This window comes from Bos mutus, chromosome 10 (assembly GCF_027580195.1).
Source record: "Bos mutus isolate GX-2022 chromosome 10, NWIPB_WYAK_1.1, whole genome shotgun sequence".
Taxonomy (NCBI): domain Eukaryota; kingdom Metazoa; phylum Chordata; class Mammalia; order Artiodactyla; family Bovidae; genus Bos; species Bos mutus.
In genome coordinates this window covers 19,457,995-19,478,800 of record NC_091626.1, presented here as the reverse complement: position 1 = coordinate 19,478,800, position 20,806 = coordinate 19,457,995, and the positions used below count along the sequence as shown (strand labels likewise).

The following is a 20,806-nucleotide window of genomic DNA, read 5'->3' as shown; positions in this document are numbered from 1 at the left end:
CAGGGATTTGGAAAGAAATAACATTGATTATGGAAATTTCTAGAATGTGCAGTTTCATTTTCATTGCAATATCTATAGACACCACACTGCATCAAAATCTTAATAAATTTAAGTCAAATTAACTCTCAAAAAAGGAAAGTTTTGGGGGTGGAATGGTGCATGGAATATGGACACTGGTTAAGACCAATGTCACAGATGTCTGAGAAGTCGCTGATGTTCTTGCTTAAACATCACTGATATCGCTGGTCATAATCACAACTTCCTTTCAAGAGTCTTCTCAGTGCCATCTCAAATAGGGTAACTAGTCACAAATTTTGTACACTAGAATCACTGAGTTTTAAGGGGTTATGTTTAGGGAGACAAACAGAAGGTGATTATAGGTATGATCCGATTTTCACAGAAAATATCAAAGAATGTTACGTATCTTTTGGATACTAAACTCTTAATAAAAGGAAAATTAGAGATTATCACTTAAAACTGGGAACAAAACATTAAAAATTTAAATGAATCTAATCTATAAGATAAGCTAATAACTACTCTGATTTTTACAATCTATTTCTTACTTTTTAAAAAATTATTTTCAAACTGATCTAAAATATTTAGCAAATCTTATCACAAATGGTGCAAATGGCTAGTGGTCTGGTGTTATGAGATGAAAACATAAAAGTAGTTATCAGGTTCTTTAAAACAGGTGGCTTCCAGGCTCTATTTTTGGGGTCTGTGTGTCTACAATAATTATGCTCAGTGTACTATGCTTACTATAACAAAGACTGTATTTGCTTTCAATGGATACTGTGAAAGAAAATACTTGTTTTAGACAAATAGCTATTCTTTTTTTTTTAAGAATTACTGATTATGTGAGGAAAGATCTGTGTCTATCTTGAGAGAGTAATAAAAGGGCCCAAAACTACTTTGTGGGAGAAATTATTTGAAATTGCCTAAAAATCTATTGAATTAAATTCTTACTTTAAAATATTGATAATTTTCCCTGAAATTTGTTTAAATAAATGGTTAAACAAACAGATTAAAATTTGTTAAGTTCTACACAACCATATGCCAATTTGTCTGACTGTATGTGAATATCTGCATTTCAGAGACTCAAGTGTTTTTCAATAGTTTTCTATGGTTCTTTAAACTACCTTATGTTAATTAAAACAAACAGTACCCACCCACATCATACTTATAGAGGCTGCTTGTCTACAGTCAGGTCCATTGGAAAATATCATGGTAACAAAAGTTACTGCTCAGAAACTCTTGAGATATCTATTGATATTTTCTCTTCAGCTAAACCTCTCAATCATAAGATTTAGGAGAGTATCAATTGATTTCCTATGATGTGAGGTTTCTGGCATTCAATCCAATCACAAATGACTGCTGTCTAAGACAAAGTATGGTATGTGACACTTCACTAAACTAAAAGCTCAGTGCCAGAGCACAGATTAGTTTGTTTTGCTCACTGCGCATCAAAGTTTAAACAAGACCTTTCCGAGAAAGACAGTGAAAGGGGCACTATTTTACTTTAAATTGAAGTGAGAGTGTTTCATCCACGTTCACATACTCCAGAAGCACTAGCAGAAGGTTCATACACCGAAGCAGCATCACATGTATGTGGAATGAATGAATGGAAATTTGCCTTCTAATGTGTAAATTTTATATAGTAATGATATCATCTTTATCTTTTTGTTTGTTCCTATGTAAAATGGGGGCTTCCCTGGTGGCTCAGTGGTAAAGAATTCACCTATCAATGCAGGAAATGAGGGTTTGATCCCTGGGTTGGGAAGATCTTCTGAAGAAGGAAATGCCAACCCACTCCAGTATTCTTGTCTGGGAAATTCCATGGACAGAGGAGCCTGACGGACTACAGTCCACGAGATCACAAAAGCGTCGAATACGAACGACTTAGCAGCTAACCAACAACAATGTAAAAGGGGAAAAAAACCTAGAACAAATTTCTACAGAAGCATTATGATAAGAAAAAATCAATAGTTGATATGATTCCCTAAGATCAAACATCTAACACTCAAAAAAACTTCTAACAGTAGACTGATCTGAGGTCACAGAACCAAGTCTGGACTGATCTGAGGTCACAGAACCAAGTCTGTCTGGAAATAAAACTGACTTCAGGGAAGATTTGGGGTGAGTTATGAAGGACAATTTTCATAAATGTGTGAGGTTACAATGGGAGTTAGGTTAGAATGTCTTAGCTAAGAGTCAAAAGAGAAAGAAAAAGGTACATTTTGTACCAAGACAGTGCTGGGTCAGAACTTAGGAGCTCCAATTCTAGTTCTGGCAACACTGCTGGCTTGCAAAGTCACTAATTCTTTCTGGGCTTCAGTTTCTTCATGTATTAAATGAAAGAATGAGCCCAGGGTGGTGAATTTTTTCTTAAAGGGCTTGATAGTAAGTATCTATAGGCCAAGACACAAAATGAAAAATAGTACTGACCATCTCCACAGTGAAAAATCTAAGTATAACTTTACAGCTGGCCCTCACTATCCACAGTTCTGTATCTGGGGATTCAACCAACTGTGGATCCTGTAGTACTATACTACAAATTTACTGAGAAAAATCCACATGTAAGTGAACAAGTACAATTCAAACCCATGTTGTTCAAGGGTCAACTGTAGTTATTTATATAACCTATTAAAGTGTAACCACTTGAAAAATGTAAAATTTATTCTTAGGTCTTGGGCCATAAAAACAAGTTTGATTTGGCCCATGGTACATAGTTTGATGATCCTGGAGCAGACTAACAGATTTGTAAGGCTGTGTGCTAAGTTGATTCAGTCATGTCGGACTCTATGCACCCTACGGACTGTGGCCTACCAGGCTCCTGTCCATGGGGATTCTCTAGGCAAGAATACTGGAGTGGGTTGCCCTGCCCTCCTGTAGGGGATCTTCCCGACCCAGGGATTGAACCTGCGTCTCTTACGTCTCCTGCACTGGCAGGCCAGTGCTTTACCACTAGCACCACCTGGGAAGCCCTTATCCAATTCTGAAAGTGAAAGTTGCTCCATCTTGTCCAACTCTTTGCAACCCCAAGGACTACACAGTCCATGGAATTCTCCAGGGCAGAATACTGGAGTGGGTAGCCCTTCCTTTCTCCAGGGGATCTTCCCAACCCAGGGATCCAACCCAGGTCTTCCGTGTCGCAGGCGGATTCTTTACCAGCTAAGTCATGAGGGAAGCCCAATTCTAAATGCTATTAATTTCTGAAATAACTTACTCTGTACTTCCGCTTAGTGGCTAATAGAAAATACTGCTGTTTAAAGGCATTGAAAACAAAAGTGAATATTTCACAGGTAAAATGGCAGAGGAAGGGCCCTTTGAAATTTCAGGAAGCTAGAGTACCCAATCGGAGAAGGCAATGGCACCCACTCCAGTACTCTTGCCTGGAAAATCCCATGGACGGAGGAGCCTGGTGGGCTTCAGTCCATGGGGTTGCTAAGAGTCAGACACGACTGAAGCGACTTACCAGCAGAGTACCCAACAGAATCATACAGCTCATTACCAAGGCACACAGTGCCCCCTGGTGGTTAAATTATCAGATGCAAGAAGTAGGGGAATTTGTAAATGCAGGCAGTGGCGTATACCCTCACATCGAAAGGTTGTCTATGAAAATAATACATTACCTTCAATTTTTAGATGAGAAAATGTAAACTTATAAAGATTAAATAAATTTTGTTTATAAAACAATTAATAGAATCTAGTCTCTGACTTGGTGTTATTTCTATTCCTTCACTGCTTCTATTCAGAAATCATGATCTTAATGAAATAGCAAAAATTATTACTACAATCTCCAAGAATCTTCCATTGAAATATTCCCCAGATTTACTGTTGCAAGTCACTGCTCTCATCTCCATCCAGGCCTACCATATGCTTGTGTGTGTGTGTGTTTAATTGCTCAGTTATGTCTAATTCTTCACGACCCCATGGACTGTAACCCACCAGGCTCCTCTGTCCGCGGAATTCTCCAGGCAATAATACTAGAGTTGGTTGCTATTCCCTTTTCCAGGGGATCTTCTCAACCCAGGGATCGAATCTGGGTTTCATGCATTGTAGGCAGATTCTTTACTGACTTCCCACCACGGAAGAAGCCCCACATGTTTAGATCAACCTAACTACTGCTGATCTGTCTCCCTGACTCCACCACTCTTCTTCTCTAATCTTGTGTAGAACCTGCCAAGGACTGCTAATAAAAGCTGTTTAATAAACCATGTGCACACTTGCTCAGGAGTCTGAAATGGTCCCTTCTTAATTGATCATGTCCAGATTCTTACTTGCATTTTAACACTTGGCTCCAAACTTCCTTATACTTTATTATAATCTCTTACTAATTCTGACCAAAAACTCTAGGCCAGAGCTTTCTTACTTTTCCATCTTTTCAACGATAGACACACAAATTGGATCCTCTTCCTTTATGTATATTGCTACTTGCCTTGTCCTCCTGCTCCGGCTAATTGATAAAAATGATTTCTATACTTTTTTCTAATATACTTAACAAGTCTTAAAAAATATGTTTTGATACATTTATAACATTGTTATACACAAAGATATAACTTGTATTCCTTCTACTAAATGGGGGTTAACTATCAACATTATTTTTTGAATAATTATTATTTCTCCACTGTCTGAAATTACTCACTCAACAAATATTTATTAAGTGCTACTAATAAGCCAGGCTCTGTTCTAGCTGATGGTGATACTCTACTGAACAAGACAAATGCAACGAATGTGTTAATAAAAAGAGAACACTTCTGAGTGTTAAGTGTTCCGGAAAAAAAAAAAAACACACAAAAGCTAAAAAACAAGACACGGTGGTATGTTACAGTGATGTTCCGGAACATGTTTAACAACTGGCTCTGCTTTGTAGCACTTGTCGCTGTAAATACTCCCCCACGCCCAACTTCGAGCTACCAGGTCATCACTGGGTTTGCAAAATTTCTTGAAAACTTAACAACTGGCTTGGGAACAAGCCACCAAGTGCCCCAGTGTGTGACAGTGACCAAGAGGCTGTGTTGGGTGGGTAGTCACGGAAGACCCGAGAAGAGACCTTCTGAGGATGGTGGACAAGAAGCCAGACAGTTGTTTGCGAAGGAAATGCAATCCTGGTAGAAGGAACAACAAGGCCTTCTACTAGAAGCAAAGACCCTGTGATGTATGTAAGATTGCTTCTGAGGAATTACTAAAAGCTTCTGTCCTTCTGTGAAACCCCACGGACTTTGCAATGGGATTTGAAAGTCTACTGGAAACATTTCAAGACAGGTGCTGTTTGGCAGTCATGCCTTGCCTTTCTGTGACCAGCAGGATGTTTCCTTATCGCTGTAACTGCAAAACATCCACCGCAGTGTTCAGATGAACACTCCATCACCCTGTGAGCAGCGCGATCCTTCTGACTCAGATTATGTCACTCACTTAGGCATCTCCAGAGTCTTAACCCAAGGGGCACTGACTTGACTAAGGTTCCTGTACCTTCTGAACTTGCCAGTTTGGTATTAAATACAATATATATCAAATGTAAGCACCCTAGTAGAAATACAAGCTTAACTGCATGGACCAGAGCCCTAACCCAAACAGGTATTTCAGCTTTCTTATTTTGGTGTGAAGTAACAGCACAATGAAGGGTTCTACTCAGCAATGTTAAGAATACACAGTCAGCATGTGGCGTGGGACCTCCCAAAGAGCCTATGACTGCCTGGGAAAACAACATAAACACACATAAAATAACAGAAGAGTAACAACTATGGCAGTATCAGATGTGTTATCATAACTAAGTGCCAATATCAGTGGCACAAATATACATAGAAGAGAAAAGCTACATGTGCTGAAAAAGTACAGGGAGATTTATGAGGGCTCCACTGGGCTTAATCTGAGCCAAGAAAGATTAACTGAATTTTATAGTGGTAGTTGAGAAACGGGAAAGGGGGAACGTGACCAAAGAGAAAACGGGGGGAAAAAAGGCTGCAGAGTGACAGGAATTAGACTGGTTTCATTAGAAAGTGAGTTAACTAGGGTTAAAGGAAAATAAGGTTGGATAGATAAAATACAGGTAGACTGTGCAGTGAAGTAGCCTGGTGATTCTGGAAAATCTCCAAAAGCAATGGAGAGGCAATGTGAGTTCCTGAAAGAAGTGGGGATGGAGAGGAATGTAATGAAAATACTGTTTTAGGAAAATGGGTCACTTAGTAATCTCATGTCATCAAGCAGACCCCTTGAGCTCAGCAGCCCACACCTGCTTAAGGGTGCAGGCAGATGTAACACCCTTAATTTCTAGAATCTGAAAGTTCTAAGTAAGACATAGCCTATAGGTTGTACTTGACTCAATCATATTAAAAAGGGTATTCTTGGTTACATTTTATTATTATTTTTTTTTGGTTACATTTTAATATTTCTACTTAAATACCTTTATTTACCCTCTCCCCAGTCATCCCAGAAAGGCAGGAAAGAACACCAGGACCTTCTCTGTTTAGGGATTTACTTTTCATGACCTACGACTAGAAACAACGTATCTCTGTGACCACATTTTCTGGACTGAAAGCTGGTACAGATTCTGCACAGCAGAGAGTCAGGGTGGGCACAAATGGTCTTGGGAGGACAAGATGCAGCCAACTGGCTCCAGACATACAGGCACTTACCTAGCAATCCCCTCCTTGGTGTAGAAGACAGAGTAGGTAAGGTTGTCCCCATGAGGATCGGATGCAGGTGTCCGCCACGTCAGTTTGATGAAGCGGGTAGAGACCAGGGAGGCCACGACATCCCGTGGGGCTGAAGGCAGTGGTCCAGCTGTGGCTGGTGCTAGATGGTCAGTAGTGGCACTGGTCAGTGAAGTGGGAGGTAATGTTGGGATGGCAACATCTTGTCATGTGCAAATATTGGGGAATATGAAGGGCAAACCACGACGGTTTTAAAAAAGAGAACAGAAAAAACAAAAAACAAAAAAGAAATAAACAAAACCACGATGGGAAATAAAATAAAATGAATGAACATAAAAAAGGCCATTAAACTGAAGGCTAACATGCAGGCCAAGGGTAACTACTGAAAACTAATGGGCACTAGTCAAGACACACCACCGCAGAGCAAGCAGGCTTTCTGGTCACTATGATGGCTGTGGGTGAGGGAAAGGGAGGTGACAGCTGAGGACAGGACATCTCACAGAAGCACATCAGTGCCCAAGGCATTTTCTTTAGTTCTGAAGGCAGCATGCAACATCTGTCAAATTTTGCATGTGTAAGTCTTATACGTGATAAGAACCTCAGTATTTTTTCCTACTTTATCAAATATTGAACAATGTGTGTAGTATGGCTGAGCCTAGTTACACTTACCTTGGGCCCCAGACTATCGTGACCTCACTGCAGAGCTGTGTATGCCTCTAGCTCTGCAGGAGTTCAAAAGTCACATCTTCAAGTGAAATCTAACATTAAAGTCTGCTCTCTGTGGTTGGCAATACCCAGGGAAGTTTGATAACCTTCCTCAATTCACTCAGTTCATTTGCCATCTTATCAATTCATTTAATTACAACAGTATAGTATCATGAATCCCAAATCCCAAAGCCACACAAACACAATATGTATTGTTTTGTGCTTACACAAAATACATTGTTCCATCTGTTTGGTACAGTCCTCACTACCAAGTAACAGATTACAACTGCTAGCAGACTTCAGGGACTCAATGGGACAGATGAAGCAGTGGCAAATCAGAGCTCTGCTGTTCAAATGCTTGTCTGTATGTCCCTTCTGTTGCAGGACACTTCTGATTTTAGAAGCCCATTCCTAATATACATCTAAAATATCCTTCACCTTGCAGTACACATTTAATCTCACAATTTTAATTTTAATCTCACAATTTTCAAATGAAGGAATTCATTAGAAATGTGTCATAACCTTAACGGGGAAGTTAGAAGAGAGGCAGACAGGAAAATATGAAAATTCTGGACCTCATTTCAATGAAATAGTAGGAAAACCACCTCCTGAAAATGAGGGAATCTTTTAAACTGAGGCAGTCTAAATGAATATGCCGGTGAGAATAAATACTCCAAGGGAAGGGACAGAGGAAGACCAATGTAAAGTCTCCCTACAGCTACCATTTATTGAGCACTTCCTACATGGCACTCTGGCTCTTTGTATGAAAGTGTTAGTCACTCAGTCGTGTCTGACTCTTTGTCACCCCATGGACTATATCCCTCCAAGCGCCTCTGTCCATGGAATTCTCCAGGCAAGAATACTGGAGTGGGTTGCCATTTCCTTCTCCAGAGGGTATTCCTGACCCAGAGATCGCATCCGGGTCTCCTACATTGCAGGTGGATTCTTTACCATCCAAGCTATCAGGATTCTTTATGTGGACTCATTTAGTCTTTACAACTCTATGAAATAGGTACTATTGCTGTATCTCTGTATTATATATGGAGAATACATTTAAAAGGGCTAAATCACCCTTCCTAGGAATAGGAAGTAGCAGAGTGTTAAAACCAACCATAGTTTTTAGCTTAAGAGACCTCTGGGTTTAATAGGAGTTTTTAGCTGTGGTCATGCCATTCAGGGTAATGGCAGTGGTCAGGGGCTCCTGCTTCTTTTTGTCCCCCCCCCCCCCCCCCCGGCCTGCAAATCCCAGGAAGGCAATGCAAAGGCCCAGGACGAATGGCTGCATATGCACTAGGTGTTATAAGAGAAAAATCACTGAGTTTCTGAGATTTACCACTTTTATAGCAAGGGAAAGCAAGCTCTAGACAAAGAATAGACCTGCTGTGGATATCTAATTTAATTCTGTTGTGCCTTTTATGGCTTCAGTCTTTAAAAAGACACTGAAACTTGTTTTGTGTCCCAACACGTGGATTATCCTGACAATTGTCCCATATATGCTCAAAAAGAATCTGTATCTGCAGTCATTGGGTGGAAAGTCTATGTTAGCTAGGCCAAGATGACTGAGAGGATCGTTTTAAGTTCTCTATATTCTTTTTAACTTTTTCTAATTGTTATCAGTTTTTGAGAGCAAGATATTGAAATCTCCCACTATTATCACTGATTTACATATTTCTTTTTTTGAAAATAACAACTACAAATGCATATACAACAACAAAGCCCCCAAATATATGAATCCAAAGAAATCTGGGAAAATCTCAAATATTTGGAAATGAAGCAATCCATGAGTCAAAGAAGAAACCACAAGAAATAAAAAATTTAACAAATAATAAAAAAATTAATAAAAAATTTTAAACTGAATGAAATGAAAATACAACATATTAAAAACGGAGACATGCAATTAAAGCAGTGCTTAGAGGGAAATTAAGATGTCTTTATCAGAAGAAAAGTCTCATGTGAATTATCTAAGCTTTCACCTTACTGAAGAGTATAGATCTTAAGCATTTTTACATACAAAAAGGTAACCATATGAGTTAAAGGATGTGTTAACTAATTTAACTGTTGGAATGTTTTCACAGTGTATATGTATCAAATAATTATATTGCACACTTCAAATATATTATCATTTATTTGTCAACTGAAGTGAAGTGAAAGTCACTCAGTCGTGTCCGACTCTTAGCGACCCCATTGACTGTTCATGGAATTCTCCAGGCCAGAATACTGGAGTGGGTAGCCTATCCCTTCTCCAGCAGATCTTCTCAATTCAGGAATTAAATCAGGTCTCCTTCACTGCAGGCGGATTCTTTACCAACTGAGCTCTCAGGGGAGCCAATTTGTCAATTATACCTCAACACAAATGAAAAAATTTAATTTTATCCACATTCTTAAAAAAACACAAGGTTAATAAATTAAGGGAAGATGTTGTTGTTGTTGTCGTTCAGTTGCTCAGTTGTGTCCAACTCTTTGCAACCCCATAGACTGCAGCATGCCAAGCTTCCCTATCCATCACCAACTCCCGGAGCTTGCTCAAACTCATGTCCCTCGAGTCAGTGATTCCATCCAGCGATCTCATCCTCTGTCGCTCCCTTCTCCTCCTGCCTTAGATCTTTCCCAGCACCAAGGTCTTTTCCAATGAGTTGGCTCTTCCTATCAGGTGGCCAAAGTACTGGAGCTTCAGCTTCAGCATCAGTCCTTCCAATGAATATTCAGGACTGATTTCCTTTAGGATGGACTGGTCTGTTCTCCCTGCTGTCCAAGGGACTCTCAAGAGTCTTCTCCAACACCACAGTTCAAAAGCATCAATTCTTCAGTGCTCAGACTTCTTTATGGTCCAGCTTTCACATCTGTACATTACTGGGAAAACTATAGCTTTGACTTGACTATACAGACTTTTTGTTGGCAAAGTGATACCTCTGCTTTTTAATACACTGTCTAGGTTTGTCACAGCTTTTCTTTCAAGAGCAAGCATCTTTTAATTTCATGGCTGCTAGTCACTGTCCATAGTGATTTTGGAGCCCAAGAAAATAAGTCTGTCACTGTTTCCATTTGTTCCCCATCTATCTGCCATGAAGTGATAAGACCAGATGCCATGATCTTAGTTTTTTGAATGCTGAGTTTTAAGCCACGTTTTTCACTCTCCTCTTTCACCTTCATCAAGAGGCTCTTTAGTTCCTCTTCAGTTTCTGCCAAAGGGTGGTGTCATCTGCATATCTGAGGTTATTGATATTTCTCCCAGTAATCTTGATACCAGCTTGTGATTCATCCAGCTCAGCATTTCGCATGATATACTCTGCATATAAGTTAAATAAGTAGGGTGATAATATATAGCCTTGATATACTCCTTTCTCAATTTTGCATCAGTTTGTTATTCCATGTCTGATTTTAACTGTTGCTTATAGACCTGCATACAGGCTTCTCAGGAGGCAGGTAAGGTGGTCTGGTATTCCCAATTCTAAGAAAATTCCAAAAAAAGAAAATTCCACAGTCTGTTGTGATCCACACAGTCAAAGGCTTTGGCATAGTTAATGAAGCAGATGTTTTTCTGTAATTTCCTTGCTTTTTAAATGATAATCCAACGGATGTTGGCGGTTTGATCTCTGGTTTCTCTGCCTTTTCTAAATCCAGCTTGTACATCTGGAAGTTCTCAATTCACGTACTGTTGAAGTTTAGCTTGAAGGATTTTGAGCACTGCCTTACTAGCCTGTGAAATGAGTGCAACTGTGCGATAGTTTGAACATTCTTTGGCATCGCGCTTCTTTGGGATTGGAATGAAGACTGATCTTTTCCAGTCCTGTGGCCACTTCTGAGTTTTCCAAATTTGTTGGCATTCTGAGTGCATCACTTTAAGAGCATAATCTTTTAGAATTTGAAACAGCTCAGATGAAATGCCATCATCTCCACTAACTTTGTAGTAATGCTTCTTAAGACCCAGTTGTCTTACACTCCAGGATGCTGAAATGCCATTATCTCCACCAACTTTGTAGTAATGCTTCTTAAGACCCACTTGCCTTACACTCCAGGATGTTTGGCTCTAGGTGAGTGACCACACCATCATGGTTGTCCGGGTTTGCATAGTTCTGTGTATTCTTGCCACCTCTTCTTAGTATCTTCTGCTTCTGTTAGGTCCATGCCATTTCTGTCCTTTATTGTGCCCATCTTTACATGAAATGTACCCTTGGTATCTCTAATGTTCTTGAAGAGACCTCTAGTCTTTCCCATTGTATTATTTTCTTCTATTTCTTTGCATTGATCTCTGAGGAAGGCTTTTTTATCTCTCTCTGATACTCTTTGGAACTGTGCATTCAAATGGGTATGTCTTTCCTTTTCTCCTTTGCCTTTAGCGTCTCTTCTTTTCTCAGCTATTTGTAAGGCCTCTTCAGACAACCATTTTGCCTTATTGCATTTCTTTTTCTTGGGGATGATTTTGATCACTGCCTCCTGTACTATGTTACGAACCTCTGTCCATAGTTCTTCAGGCACTCTGTCTACCAGATCGAATCCCTTAATTCTTGTTCACTGATTCCTAAAATGTCAGTTTTCACTCTTGCCATCTCCTGTTTCACCACTTCTGATTTACACTGATTAATGGACCTAACATTCTAGGTTCCTATGTAATATTATTCTTTACAGCACTGTACTTTAATTTTACCACCAGACACATCCACAACTGGGCAGCGCCGTGGATGCCCAGCCTCTTCATTCCTTCTGAGAGCTATTTCTCTGCTCTTCTCTAGTAGCATACTGGACACCTACCAACCTGGGTGGGGTTCATCTTTCAGTGTCGCATCTTTTTGCCCCTTTGTACTGTTGATGAGGTTCTCAAGACAAGAATGCTGAAGCAGTTTGCCATTCTCTTCTCCAGTGGACCATGTTGTGTCAGAATTCTTCACCATGACCCAGCTTTCTTCGGTGATGTAAGTTACCAAAACAAAAAATCAAAGAGGGAATAAGGCTACCAACCATACAGGTACTAAAAATCACAAGGGAATATGTGGCTTCCCTGGTGGCTCAGATAGTAAAGAATCTGCCTGCAATGCAGGAGACCCAGGTTCAATTTCTGGGTCGGGAAGATCCCCTGGAGAAGGGAACGGCTCCCCACTCCTGTATTCTTGCCTGGAGAATTCTATAGGCAGAGGTGCCGGCTGGGCTACAGTCCATGGGGTCACAGAGTCGGACACAACTGAGGGACTAGAGAGAGAGATTGTGAACAAATTTATGTCAATAAATTAGACAACTTAAAGGAAATACAAAAGTACAAAAGTTTCCAGAAAGAGAGTAATTATCAAAGCTACTCAAGAGGAAACACAAAATCTGGATAGAGTTATGTAATAACTTAGTTAGTAAATAATAATCTTCCCACAGAGAAAAGCCCAAGTCCAGATGATTTTGCTGGTGAATGTTATCAAATATTTAAAAGAAGACTTGGTACTAATCCTTCACCACTCTTTCAGAAATAGAAGCACTTTCAACTCATTCTGTGAAGTTAGTATTACTCTGATATAAAAGCCAGATAAAGATACCACATGAAAAGAAAACTACAGAGCAACATCCCCCATTGTCACAGATACAAAATATTAGCAACCCATTTTTGGGAACATAGCAAGAGGTTTTTTCTGGGCTCCAAAATCACTGCAGATGGTGATTGTAGCCATGAAATTGAAAGACGCTCATTCCTTGGAAGGAAAGCTATGACCAACCTAGATAGCATATTCAAAAGCATAGACATTACTTTGCCAACAAAGGTCTGTCTAGTCAAGGGTGTGGTTTTTCCAGTGGTCATGTATGGATGTGAGAGTTGGACTGTGAAGAAAGCTGAGCGCTGAAGAATTGATGCTTTTGAGCTGTGGTGTTGGAGAAGACTCTGAGAGTCCCTTGGACTGCAAGGAGATCCAACCAGTCCATCCTAAAGGAGACCAGTCCTGCATGTTCATTGGAAGGACTGATGCTAAAGCTGAAACACCAATACTTTGGCCACCTCATTCAAAGAGCTGACTCATTGGAAAAGACCCTGATGCTGGGAGGGATTGGAGGCAGGAGGAGAAGGGGACAACAGAGGATGAGATGGCTGGATGGCATCACTGACTCGACGGACTTGAGTTTGGGTGAACTCAGGGAGTTGGTGATGGACAGGGAGGCCTGGCGTGCTGCAATTCATGGGGTTGCAAAGAGTCGGACACCACTGAGCGACTAAACTGAACTGAACTGAAGTAAGAGGTTTATAAGTCATGATCAAGTAGAATTTATCACAGGAACTGAAGACTAGTTTAATATCCAGAAATGAATGTAATACACCATATTAAGAGGAAGAAAACCCAGTTCCACTATGGTTATTGGTTCCAGTTTAATGATACACTAGACCTTGACAAAGTATCACTTTTAGTAGATTATAATTATGAGCTTTGCCTATAGGTCTATGCACTTAACTGTTTCTAGGTAGAGATCATTAAATTCAGTGCTGGGCATGTTGCTCTCAGTTAAGTGGATGCAGTTATTTTAATCTGACACCCACTTATACCAGCCAAGCGAACTATCTGCAGCAGGCACGTTTAAGTTTTCTTTGGAAATTTCACTTTGTAAAAATTTGTTTTAAAAATTTGTTCCTTTTGCATAATCTTTCTCTGAAAATAGATTAGGTTTAGAACTTCTTTAAAAATCTTCTGAACCTCCTTCCAAAGTTAAGAACGTATTGGGGAAAATGTCTGTTTTGCCAGCCCTGCATTTCCATATGTAAAGGAATAACTTAATTTGTATTTCCCAGGAACATTCATAGCAGCATTATTCAGAATTCAGTGAACACTGAACAGAACTGAGTCAGATTTACATGGTGCTTATTGCTCCAAACATAACAGCAATGTGAATGAAAGTATAGTTCCAGAGTTGGGGGAGTGTTAACAAGTATGCCACAGAAAAAGAAAATAATCATATTTGGTCATGCTTATCACATGTTAAAGACTCAGCAATTTTGTAGCAAAGAAACATGTTCAGTTTGTTAACCTAGCATTTCTTATTCGATCATGAAATCTCTTTTTCCACAAACAGGGATCTCGGTTGGGCAATCCTGAACTAAATGAAACCCAAGTGATAGCTGAGATACTATTGAGCAGCGAGAGCCTTTACAAGAGCCCCTGTCTGAAAACCTCCAGTCATGGTTCAACTACTTCAGTAGATAATCTATTTCACATTTTTCATTTAAAAATAAAAATGAATAAGCTTGTTGTAAAAGTTACTTATATAATACATAAATATACAAAGTATCTTAAGAATCAAAGTTTCGCTTTGCATTATCTCCAAAATACCACCCTTATTTTGGTCCATGTTCTTCCAAAAATCTTCCTTTTCATAATACACTTACATGTACACATAAGTATGAGAATGAAATTATACCAACCACGTTACTTTCCAATCTACTCTATGTTATAATATATCTTTAAGAGCTTCCCGTCAGTATAATAAAGAGGCCTCATTATTCTCAATTGCTGCATATTACTCTTTAATACAAATATATCACAATTTTATTCATTTCTTTATACTGTTTGCATTTATGTTGGTTAATTATTTAAGGCTCCTATAGATAATGTTTTTGTAAACTTTCCTATACACATATCTTTGTGCACATGTATAAACATTTCTGTAAGATAAATTCCTATAAGTGAAAATGCCGAGCCAAAGGTTTGTAAATTTGAAAGTTGACAGAAGATGGTTATTTTGGCTTCAGTTTAAGGACAGAGAGTTGAATACATCTTTGTGTCTACCACTTTATTAAAAAACAACAGCAGCAAACAGGACAAGAAATAGACACACAAACTCCACTTTGGATAAAACTCAGAGATATGTGCAATCTGAACCCAAAATATACGAAAAACAAAACAAAACCAAAAACGGAGAGAGAAGTAAATTAATTAATGGAGCAAAGTCAATCTAAGTGCCTCCAGAGGGACAGATTGATAAGACTCAAACCAACTGACTTTGAGGAACTGGCAGCACTTCAGAAGACAGTGGTGATATAGGGGGCAGAGGCCTTAGGAGCTATAAAATCTCCAACTCACCCATAAAAATGGAGCTTTACATTCAGAACAAACCAAACCAAAGAGGCTCTGGGCTCACAGGAGACCATCAGAAGGATTAAGACCACATACTAAAAAGTTTGGAACTGCCTATCTCCCTGGCTCAACAAGTTCCAGTAGGTTGGCAACCAGGCAGGCTTACTATCACTCTGCAGGAGACTGAAGTGAAGATGTGAAGTGAAGATCTGAAGATTTATCCAGATCATTCTCTGGATAAACTGAAGCAGAGAAGACTTACAAATACTGCTACCTGGTGAGTTCTCAGCAACAGTTACAGAACACATGGCTACCTAATTATTCTATACTAAAGCTCAGCAGTTAAAAAACTTTACCCTCAAAAAACTTTATCCTTTTTTTATCCTGAGAAACAGGATATTTGCACAAAAAGTTTAATGGAAAACAGGGTCAGACCTGTGTCTCCTGAATTGGCAGGATGAAATCTGTGTAGAGTTTACGTTAATAGTGATTATATTGGTATTAACTTATGTCAGCCTTTAGGCATAGTTCAACAAGACAGTCGAAAAGATAAATTTATACTTGTAAGCATCATTGGTTTTCCTTAATTCTGGCAAACTTCTGCTCCTCCAAGGGTTAGTGCAGATGTCATATTTTTCCACAGAATTTTCATTTAGTTCTTTTACACATTTCCATTTCTTTACTGAACTACCATTTGTTCCCTCATGATGTTCCTGTTTTCCTTTATATCTGAATACATTTATAATAGCTGCTTTAAATTCCTTGTCTGCTAATTTCACCATGTTTTCCATTTCTGGGTTTGTTTTCTACCAATTGACTTTTCTCCAAATTGTGGTTCACATTTTCTTTATGGCATGTGTAGTAATTTTGATTCTATGTCAGATACTGTGTACGCTACCTGCTGCTTGTTTAAATTTGGTCATTTTTTTAAGTAGAGTGTTGAATTTTGTTCTGGCAGGCAGTTAACCCAACTTGTTCCTATCAAGGTGTGTTTTAAGCTTTTAGTATGGTTCTCCAGAGGCCTTGAATTTAGAGCTGTATTTGCCTTATTCTCAAAATACAGCCTTTTTATAGTATCTGCTGAGTGCCTGGAATGTTTTATGAGGTCTCTCTCTACTCTGGTTGAATAGAATGTGAACATTTCTCACCTCTGTGTATACTCTAGTAATTTTTCAGCTTTCCAGTAGCTATTCTTTTTAAAAAAATTATTATTTTTAATTGGAGGATAATTGCTTTACAAACTTTTGTTAGTTTCTGACATATATCAAGATGAATCAGCCATAGGTATACATATGTTCCCTCTCTCCTGAACCTCCCTTTCACCTCTTACCCCTTCCCACCCCTCTAGGTTGTCACAGAGCACCAGGTTGAGCTCCCTGTTATAAAGCAACTTCCCATTAGCTATTTATTTTACATACGGTAAAGTATATATTTCAGTGCTACTCTCTCAATTCAACCCACTCTCTCTTGCCCCCACTGTGTCCAAAGTCTGTTCTCTATGTCTGAGTCTCTACTCCTGGCCCTGCAAATAGATTCATCAGTATCATTTTCTAGATTCCAGATATATACATTAATATATGATATTTGTCACTTTCCTACTTACTTGACTCTGTATAACAGGCTCTAGTTCATCCACCTCACTACAGCTGATTCAAATGTGTTCTTTTTTAAGGCTGAGTAACACTCCATTGTTTATATGTACCACAATTTCTTTATCCATTCACCTGTCAGTGGACATCTAGCTTGTTTCCACATCCTGGCTACTATAAATAGTGCTGCAATGAACATCAGGGTACACGTATCTTTTTCAGTTACGGTTTTCTCAGGGTATGTGCCCAGTAGTGGGATTGCTGGAGTCATATGGTAGTTTTATTCCTAGTCACTATTTTTTCCTTAGAGGCGTTCTTTGCCTGGACCACGGAGAATTTGGTCTGTTTTGTGCAGCTTAGTGTTTAGTAGAAGACTCATGGGGACCCTGTACAGCTTTCCTGAGCTTCTTTGCACATCTCTCTTCTCTCCAGCAGCCTGCCCCACAAAGTCCACTATCATTCTAGCCCTAAACTCTGATCTCTGTCTCCTTAGCTCTCTGAGACTGCACTCCAGCCTGGAAGTGCTTCCAGGAAGAAAGCTGGGTGTCATCTCTTAGAGATTATTGTCCTGCATATTTTCAGATGTCTAGAAACATTTATTTCATATAATTAGTCCAATTTTCTTGCTGCTTACATGAGGAAAGCCAGTCCAGTACTAGCTACCCTGGCATGGCCAGAAGTATAACTTCCAAGTACTTTAAGTTTTTACAATAAATATCTCTTTCAAAGAAGTACTGCTATAATAAAAAGCATTGTATTAAAAATATTTCTAAGCTCTTATCATTATAAGAAACATTTATGTACTTTTACATTAATTGTTGTATTCATTTGTTTCCTTTGCAGGAACTAATATCTACTACACATTCAATAAATATTTGTTCAGTGATTGAATAAATAAAAACTTTAAGTCTGGTTTGCCAAAAGAAATAAAATAAAAGACTTAGTGAAATTATCCTGGCATTTCAGATACTATCTATAAGGTAATGTCACCATAAAACCAGTGGGCCAAAGAGGTAAGTTATTTTTATAACTGCTGTTGGAAAGCAAATCAAAATTGCCATAAGTACTTGTCCCATTCTGAAATTACCATAAAAATGTATATATGAATGTTCAAGTATCTCAGGGTTCACCCTTAAAATTTCTCTACTGGGTCCTACTTCACAATTCAAATAGAGAGGTTCATTTTCCCTCACTGTAGATACCTCAAACAAAGCAATCAAAAAATCTTGAGAAGCACAGAAAAACAAGAGTCCAATAAAACAACTGTTCCTTCAGATTAAAGACATTCATATGAGGCATTTACACTCAATGGGGAAACAGCAGTTACACTAAGGCTATTAATCACAACATTTCATTAAAAATAAAAACACTTACACAATGTGAAAAGAGCTGCAAATTATTTGCTCTTGAGAGTAATCTGTCATACAAAGGAGCCAATGAAAAACATGTGGCAGTTGCAATGAGTTCAAGGCTGTACACTGGTTGTTTTCCCAATGGTATCTCTCAACAGAGTAGGCATATTTCATGGAAGCTCGTTAGAGAGACGCGTAAGAAAAAGATGTCTTTTTGCTTTCTCAAACTAAGAGGATTCATCACTATTTCCAAATTTAAAATGGAATGATACTGAATTAAAGAAAACTAAAGCGGAGGAGTAATGCTACACAATGGTGATGGCTTAGGCTTAGCAATGTCACAGTCTGATTTATAAACATCTGCTTTCAGGAGACTCGTATAAAGAGCAGCTGTAGCCCTACTACCTATGCCCTATCCCATTCTGCTGGATGCCCGACATGGGAGTTACTGTTAAAAAAAACTTAAGTTATTTTTATAACTGCTTAACTTCTGCATTGGCCACAATACCAGAAGTTATAGGTAACATTGGGAACATAGAAGCTTTAGAAAACAGGAGCAGATTTTAGTTTAAAGCAAGGAATAATTTCTTAAACCATAAGTTCCATTCAACAGTAGAATGGGATGGATGTCTTGTGAGAAAGAATGTCCTATCACTGGAAAATACTAAGGGTGGATGACTGTGAAGACAATAATTGTACAGGTAAAATTTGTAACTCTAAAATTCTATAATTTTCTGAAACAGAAAAAAATGGTCTTTCCAATAAATCTCAAGGATTCTACGCTTAACGTATCACTTGTTTGAAATGGCACAAATCTGACTGTTAACATACTATTAAAAAGATACTTTATATAATCAAACTGCTTTGTGAAATTGTGACATAGATTTTAAGACTTGACAGATACATACTATTCTCCTTGTAGGTTTACTGTGACAGAACAATGATTTATTTGATGCCTATTTTTGATCTATGAATCATCTTCCATATTATGATTCATGTTATTTAACTTCTAGAAGCAGAAATCAAAATGCTTATTTCACATGCAAATAACTTCCAAATATCTTGAATCTCCTTGGAATATTTATGCAAATTCAGATACCTTTATCCATACCAGTATAATGAGGAGCCTCTAATCAACTCTAAAACTATTTGTTATTTCCCAAATATTCATAAATATTAATCCCAACAGCAGGATTAAAACAGATGTGCTCAAGACCTCTACTCATATTTAAATAAAATCCACACAAATATTTATAAGTCAACATGATGAAGGAGTTGATTTAGAAGGATCCACTTTTAAATTAAAGACAAAATGAAGCAGAATAAATATAAATTATTTATTAATAATACTTACCAAAATGGTACATGTTAGGCAATGCTGGGAATCATAAAGATAAATGACAAAAATGATGGAAGGCACAAATCCTTTTTGCAGTGACCTTTCAGTTTAGTAGGGAAGAAATTACATGCATCATGGGGTCGTAAAGGGTCAGACACGACTTAGCAGCTGAACAGCAATGACAATGACAACAATAACAAAACTGAAAACCAGAACGGCTATATGGATAGCAGAACGCTTGTAAACGTTATTGGTTGTTTACCCTTGAGACTATATGACTGACTGGGAGCTCTGGCTTGCTGTTGCCCAGTACCATAAACATATCGTGTGACATGCCAACACTCACAATTCGAAGTACAGTTACTACTCAATGTGTATTGCTTCTGTACCACCGTAAAGGTTGTCTGTACTTCAAACTCTATGCCCATATAATTTGATAACTTAATGAAATACATTTCTTGAAAAATATAAATTATGAAGACACACACAATAAGAAACGTACAACCTCAAAAGCCCCGTATCTATTAAAGAAACTAAGTCAATACTTAAAAACCTTCTATAAAGAAAGCACAAGTCCCAGATGATTTCACTGGTGAATTCTACCAGCCAAAGGATAAACAATACCAATTCTCTACAGTTTCTTTGAGAAAACGGAAAACTTCTAAGCATCCTATAGAGTAAGCATTATCCTAATATCAACACCACATAGATACTGCCAGAAAACTCTAGGCCAGTATACCTCATGAACACAGATGCAAAAATCCTTGAAAAAATATTAGCAAATTAAATAAATAAGTAGGGGAGAATAGACAAATCTTCTGTGCAGAAGAACTGCAAGCAGCTTATGTACTCTGCCTATGAGGAGATGCAGCACAGCTCACTACTCCGTGAGTGCAGGCTGTGCACTGGGGCTTCCTTCCTAAATGTACAGTATGGAGAAGGGGAAAAGGTGTCACTTCCCAGTGACAGACCTGACAAACGCTACCTCCGCAGGTGAGCAGCGTCCACACCCAGCGGTCAGCCATGCTGACAGTATATACCTTGACATGATGCGATGAGAACGCAAATGTATTTCTTCGATCCTCCTCTCCAAAACACATATTCCCAGTATAAGGACAAGAAAAATAATAGA

At 38.6% G+C, this 20,806-nt stretch overlaps 1 protein-coding gene across 2 annotated transcripts in view; it reads right to left on the bottom strand.

Annotated features, from left to right (window-relative positions):
* The window catches only part of NEO1 (neogenin 1), a 237,205-nt gene that overhangs the window by 57,718 nt on the left and 158,681 nt on the right, over positions 1–20,806 (bottom strand). Inside the window, exon 8 of one of the 2 annotated variants that reach the window (XM_070377403.1) lies at positions 6,636–6,855. In XM_070377403.1, the coding sequence (XP_070233504.1) occupies positions 6,636–6,855 (220 nt within the window). The remainder of the gene's footprint in view (positions 1–6,635; positions 6,856–20,806) is intronic. The other variant, XM_070377404.1, reaches the window with a different exon arrangement.